Raw genomic sequence first — 7,008 nt, forward strand, 5'->3', positions numbered from 1 at the left:
ATCCCCATAGATCACGTGATCATGCACCCAGGACCCAACCATCACAATCAATCACTACCCTACCTCCATAAAAGTCTTGGAGTTTATGTCCAAAATTTAGAATAAAACACAATTAAGAAACTTAGATTTGAGTCATTACAACATCAAATTTAAATTATGTTACAACAATGAAACATTTGGTAGGGACAACCTTAGATAATTGTCTTAAAGCGTCAAAGACGCGTTTCTTAAAAGTTGAACGATAAAGGTATTAATGATTAATTGTCTGTATAATAAGGTTCCGCGATAAGATAACTGCAGTTAAATACATAACTAGTCTAATATTAAATCATCTTATAACAAGTTGATTAAATTCTTTGCAAAAACAGACAATTTACATGAAAATGAGGGGAAAAAGAAGAATAAGCAAAAGGACATGGCAATAAAAGCAAAAGATGACCCAAAGGATAAGCAAGAGACATCAAACATGTAAAGGGGGTGGGGAACCAGACATTTAGTGCCATATGATACTAACATAACTTAAAAGACACTACTAGATAAATTTTCAAGAAACCCGAGGTGATAACGCTATAAATCTTTGCACGTTTTTATCCAAAAAAAAATGTATTTCTTTGAATTTACGACGCAATAGGTTACAACCCCATAATACACAAACTTTACATACAGTTCATAATAACCAAGACAGTAATGCTAGTATATTTTTAGCTATAACAAACATTAGTATATTACTGATCTAACCCACTTGCAGAAGGCAATCCTTTAATAGAATGAAGTAACTATAATAAATGAAGGGTAGTTTTGTCAAATTAGGATCTTTAAGAATAGTTTGCAAGAAAGCTGAAAACTTTAAAAGTTATAATCCTCCTAAATAAACTGTTTTTAGGAGTATATACCTATAACAAAAATACATAGAGTTTTGTATAACTTGTATCACCTGACAATCTCCACATGAAAATACCAGACTCTAGACCCCACCTACATTATTTTGTCCACATGGAAGTGGAAGGCCAGTGCAGATCTACCCCACCCCCACCCCCACACCACCCCTCAAAGTTATGATATATATATAATGCCAATACTTCTTTCATAAGTCCAAAAATTTGTCACCAATTAAAATTCCCACATGAAATAACTCCAGCTAATCCCAATTCTAAAATCTAAGCCTCTTGCATTCAATATTTCAACAAAGAGAGAGAGAGAGAGAGAGAAAGAGCCCAGAATTCAGAAATAAATAAACACTTTTTTGGTTCTGCACATTCTCTGTACTCTTAAGAGCCTAGAAAACAGGAAATAAGTATCTTACTTTCTGTTTTGAATTTTGTAAAAGTGGAGTATAAATGTCTACTGAGGTTATGCATACCTTAGGAGAAGATACACAAGAGCTGCAGAAGCAATTGGGATGCATGAATGGGATCTTTCAGCTCTTTGATCGGCGGTACCTGCTTGGTCAACGTCGCCAGGGCCACCACCATAAGAAGCCACCTCAAGGTGTGTCTGTGACTCTGTGTGTCATGTATATTGATTTTTGAGTTCATTAGCATAATGTTGAATATCAACATATCTAATGTCTTCCTTTATGTGATTAGCATTGTTTTACTGCTTTTAGTTGTCATTTTGCAGCATGGTTATAGAATTTGAATGTATATTTTCATTTTGCCATAATTCTAAAAGAAACTGGTACTAGTAGCTGGAAATTTATAATGTAACCGATATGGATCGACATAATTAGGGAAAGTTAAATAAATTCTTGAGGGTGACCGTAAGATATTAACCTATATGCATATTGTGGTGTAATCGGTATCCATTTACATATAAACAGGTTGTTATTTTTTTATACGTCTCGCGGGTCAAACAGGTAAAATAAAGTTAGCTAATAAGTAATAAGGAATCATGTTGAAAGATGGCCCTTGTTGTATTTTTAATGTGTAAACATCATAAGTCAGTTTATTAAAAAAATTGATTATTAATGAAGTCAGTTTATTAAAAAAAAATTGATTATCAATGAAATGATATTGACATGTTACTAATTAAAAAAAAGGAATATGTAACCATATGGTTAAGGGTTCGCCTTCCACTATTTTCTTTTAAAAAATAAATTTAAAAAATCATCAACTACCAAAGAATTGTCAACCACTTTGCTTAGTTTGGTAAAATTTAACCATCAATCATCAAGTATCTAATGATAATTAAGAATGAACCATTCTTAACCGTAGCTCTAACGGCTACGGTTAGCTTTTTCCAAAATTAAATATTTTGGATAAAAAGTGTTTCGGGCAACTCAACCCACCTGACCCGTCCATTTTGTGGCCTCTATCTTTGAGCTTACAAATATACATATGATAGATTTTAAGTTTCCATCATCTAATTTATTTATAAATTCTTGTTTAGGTCAAAGTGACAACAACAAGGAGTTCAACAATGCATCAGAGAAATCTAAGGTAAGATAGATTTGGATTCATAAATTCATTATAATGAAAATATTTCATATATACATAAGCTAGCCACATATTGTGTTACTGGAATTTTACTGGGTACGTGTGTTTGTTTATAGGTTTGTTTGTTTAAACTAAGTTTTGATAACTTACAGGAGAAAAACCCGAACAACAACGTTGCGAAAGAGAAGCACAGAGTATCAGTCGAATCATCAAGAAACTCGTTTTCTTCTTCCTGTTCATCATTAGATTGTAGTAAAAGAGTACAAACCGAATCATCCTCATTTTGCCCAAGTATTGTTTCCGAACCCTCATCTCCAACCTCAAATAAAAAACCCGATTCGTGGGTCCCACCATCTGATATTAGAGATGTAGTTAAGGACTCAATGACTCGAAAGCCTCGAGTAGTGTCAGTTAAAACCGTTGCAAAAGACGGACGAAAAGGTCCCACAATGACACATGTCGATTCCCCAAGGCCTTTACAACAACACCCGAAACCCGTTCCATACGAAAGAAAAGATCTAAACCTTGCTAAGCTTCATGACATTTCAACTTTGACTACAAGGGGAGTCAAAGAAGTGAAAATCACATCAAGATATTCATACGATGGACGCGAATCACCGTATAAGTTAAAATCAGTTTCAAATGTTAAGGACCGCCCGAGGCTTTCCTTGGATAGCAAGCAAAGTTCTACGAGGAACCGGACAAATGTAGTTGACCAAACCCAACCCGATGAGCCCGGAAGTAACAAAAGACCACCATCAAGTGTAGTGGCGCGATTAATGGGCCTAGAAGTTGTAAAGTGTGAAGCCTTGAAGATAAAACCTTGTGTGGACGATGAACCGATTTCGGGCTCAAGATTATCAAGAAAATCAGTTTCACCAAGAGTTTCCAATGCATTGACTAGAATTCCACTAGAACCAGCTCCATGGAAGCAGGAAGTCAAACAACCGGTCAACAAGAAGGCGCAATCTGTTTATGGTCAAATAGAGAAAAGGTTGACTGAAGTTGAGTTTAAAACATCTGGTAAGGATCTCAGAGCTCTTCAACAGATACTTGAAGCAATACAGAGGACAAAGATGAGGTTAGACAACACAGGGCCCCACAAAAGTGTCATTACACCAGCTAATGTAGCTTCAGATTCCTTGGAGATCACAAATCTACCAAAAGTCAAGAAAGTCAACCCTGGTAGGGGACATACAAGAAATTTGAAACCTACAGAAACTAAAGCAACTGGTGGGGCTAAAAAACCAATCTCGCCGCCTTCACACGTGGCGAGAAATTCGGGAAGCGTGAGCCCGAGAGTTCAGAAACCAAAGGTCAAGAAGCAGCCAACTGGGAAGCTGACTGTATCGAGCGCCAAAGCCAGGGACCAATCGCGTAGGGACAACCGTAAAACGAGAAGCTTAAGTGAACAAGGTGACATGGTTTCCTTCCCCTCAGAAAGTGATGCTAGTGTTGCTTCACAAAAGGGGCCAGAAGTAAGAACATTTAGATTAGATCTTTCGCGTTTATTTGATTTATAACCTAAGTTTTTAACGCGTTTTATTTTTTATTTTCCAGAATAAATTTGCGGAAAGGTTGATGGGGTGTAAACCAATGGCGGAACAACCAAGTCCTGTTTCGGTTCTTGATGCATTTTACACAGAAGATACACCATCGCCGGTTAAAAAGAAATCATATGACTTTAAAGGTACATATCCTATTAGTAGAAAAGAGTGAATATGAACTCCATTGCTTTATGTAAGAAGATCATATTATCACTGATATAGTTTTTGTAATCATATTTAACACACTAATTATTTAAGAAAATACCAAAAAGATTCAGTTCAACCCAACCCAACCTGTTTTGGGGTTTACCAAACTACGACCCCCCCCCCCCCACACACACACACACAAAAGTAAGAAAAGTAATCATTGTTTGTAGTACCATTACCAGTCTAATGATTCTTGCTAACGAGCTTCGGACTTTTCTCCTCTCAGATGACGAGGATTTATGCTTTGATGAGCGAGAATGGAGTCAAGTGGGAATCGATAACTCGGTGAGCAGCACAGAATCAAATCAGCTGAGTTCCGGATACAGCAACATAAAATTCGAAAACATAAAGCAACTTGTTCATCAAATTGAGTTACTAGACTCCTCCACCAATGATGAATCCGCAACCAATCCACATGAAGACCAGATATACATCAAGGAGATTTTACTAGCCTCGGGTTTTCTAAATAATCTTGATTGCGCCACCACAATCGTTCACCTCCATCCAACAGCCAGCTTGATCAACCCTGAGTTGTTCAACATTTTGGAGAAAACCAAAGAGTGCACCTCAAAATCCAAGAAAATCGAAAGAAAAATGATATTCGATACCATCAATGATATTCTTGCACAGAAATTAGCCAGATCAGCTTCTTCCAAACTTTGGACAAGCAAAAAGACATCAGGATTTCTGAATGGAGAGAAGCTTCTGGAAGAATTATGCTTAGAAATACATAATCTTCAAACTAATAAAGCCAGTGATCCATATGATGAAGTAATAAACATCGTCAGCGAAGATGTGAATAACAAGTCAGAAGACTGGGATCACAACTGTAACGAGATTCCAGCTCTCGTGTTAGATATCGAACGTCTTATTTTTAAGGATTTGATTAGCGAGATTGTGAACGCTGAAGTATCTGGTTCACAAGAAAGGCACGCGAGGCACCGTAGGCAGTTATTTCTTATTTAGAAGATGACTATTGCTTTCCTATGATCATGATCTAGTTTCTTTTCCTTAATGTTGATGGGTTCAGAAGTACACCAAGTGATTAGTGAAATAATGCATCTGTTTCCAAGTAAAATTGTAACTTTAACTGCATATAAACTATATACAAAATTAACTAGCTTTGTGTACAAATCAGAATCCTATTTTGCTTCTTTTCTTTTTTGAAGGGGAATATCTACTTCTAGAATCCATCTATTCCGACTTTGCGGGACTTGAACTCACACTACTTGTTACGAAGAACATCCAGCTTCTACTAATTTTCCGCATTTATTATTCTGCCCAACGCAAGCTGCATTTTACTGATTTTATTGGTTAGCATGGTATTTGTGGGCAAGGGCGGAGCTTTTAAGAGGCAAGGGGGTGCACCCGCCCCCGTCAATGTTTCGGTTAGTAGTGTAATTTTTTCGATTTTCGTCCGAAATTTTTAAAATTATATAGGTCCGCCCCCGCTAATTATTTTGCATAAAAATCTCTGCCCCTACCAAGTTTATTGTCCAAAAAATTTATACATATTTTCGTATTGAGTTAAAAAACGTGAAGAATTAAGCTATTAGTAATTTTTTATAATTGTTTTTAAACTTGAAGTGAGTTTAAATAAAGTCTACAACTAGTATTTATATAAATGAAACTTGAAGGTTCAAATTTAGTTTCTTTTTTATATTTCGTTTTATTTGGAGTTATTATTGTTTGACCTGACCCGAATCGAATAGCCGACTCGAATATATAACCCGAAACATAGCGATAGGAATTTTTTTGGTTCCCATGACTTTACGCCCCCGCAGAACTTTTGGTTAAGCTCCGCCACTATTAGTGGGACCCACTTTCTAATGGTTAGCAATTTGTTTGTTCTTTTCATTTATTCTCATGGATAAATGAAAACTGGCAGTGCATAAATTGCCACCTATTTATTTGTTTGTACTTTAGTGTAACTTTCTTCATTCTTTGTATCAATTATGTAATTTTCATTCTATTTATAAAGAACTGGATCCCATCATTTGGGATATCCACATTCAAAATATTTAAAGCTAAGGACATCGGTAGTCATAAGGCTCTTTTGAGAGCGTTATGCGATATGTGGCATGTCATGTTACCACAGGGCTTTATAAGGCTTTATGCAAGTTGAGGCCGTAGTCATAAAACCCATTTGTCCTCATTACTCATTATCTTAATTTTCATTTTTTTAATTCATTTCTAAGTTTTTTAAAATTAAAATTTATTTCATTAAATAAAAAAAAGAGTACAATAAAATAAAAAACACATTAAACTAGAATAAAAAAAATTAAACTAGAATAAAAAAATTACACAATCAAAGGTTATATTTTTTTTCAATCCGCTTCTTTTGTTCCAACGTCGTTTTCAAAGTTTTTCCCGTTAAGTGATCGTGCGGTTTCGAGTAGAACTCAAAGTCGTGAGCCCATTGTCTATCCCGCATAATCTCCGTAACTTCGCGGTTCTCCTCGATACGTTTAGTACCGAGTTCGTGTATGTCTTGAAGTCGCTTGTTTATCTCCGAAAATGCGTTACTCATATCCGTTCCCATAGACATCGACGACGACTCGGGCTTTTTCGCCCGCCTACTTCTTCCGGGCGGTCTTGGTAGCTCCTCCACCGGCTCGTCATCCGGAATATCCTCGTTCACCTCGGTGTTTCAAGCGTCGGAGGTTGGCGTTTCGGGTTCACCCGACTTGTTTGTTTTGGACCTCTTTGACGGCCGTTTATTTCCCGACCGACCACTCGGAGTAGAGATGTTGGCCCATTTGGGGCTATGGCGAAGGATTTGCCAACACCTTAGATACGGGAAATGGCCATTAGCATCC

The 7,008-nt window shown here is 36.6% G+C and overlaps 1 protein-coding gene across 1 annotated transcript; it reads left to right on the forward strand.

The window, feature by feature from the left end:
- The first annotated feature begins 1,101 nt into the window (after window positions 1-1,101).
- LOC110926424 (protein LONGIFOLIA 1) lies at window positions 1,102-5,323 on the forward strand. The gene is made up of 5 exons (XM_022170192.2): window positions 1,102-1,488; window positions 2,389-2,438; window positions 2,588-3,913; window positions 3,996-4,125; window positions 4,416-5,323. Exons 1-5 carry the CDS (start codon window positions 1,338-1,340, stop codon window positions 5,153-5,155), a joined length of 2,397 nt encoding a protein of 798 aa, XP_022025884.1. The 5' UTR covers window positions 1,102-1,337; the 3' UTR covers window positions 5,156-5,323.
- Window positions 5,324-7,008: the final 1,685 nt, after the last annotated feature.

The sequence above is a fragment of the Helianthus annuus genome, chromosome 17 (genome assembly GCF_002127325.2).
Source record: "Helianthus annuus cultivar XRQ/B chromosome 17, HanXRQr2.0-SUNRISE, whole genome shotgun sequence".
NCBI classification, from domain to species: domain Eukaryota; kingdom Viridiplantae; phylum Streptophyta; class Magnoliopsida; order Asterales; family Asteraceae; genus Helianthus; species Helianthus annuus.

Bases quoted from the DNA above. Each gene is read 5' to 3' on its own strand.
- LOC110926424 (XM_022170192.2), top strand. From the start codon at position 1,338: ATGTCTACTGAGGTTATGCATACCTTAGGAGAAGATACACAAGAGCTG. The intron at 1,489-2,388 runs GTGTGTCTGTGA...ATTCTTGTTTAG, and splicing joins CCATAAGAAGCCACCTCAAG to GTCAAAGTGACAACAACAAG. The intron at 2,439-2,587 runs GTAAGATAGATT...GATAACTTACAG, and splicing joins ATGCATCAGAGAAATCTAAG to GAGAAAAACCCGAACAACAA.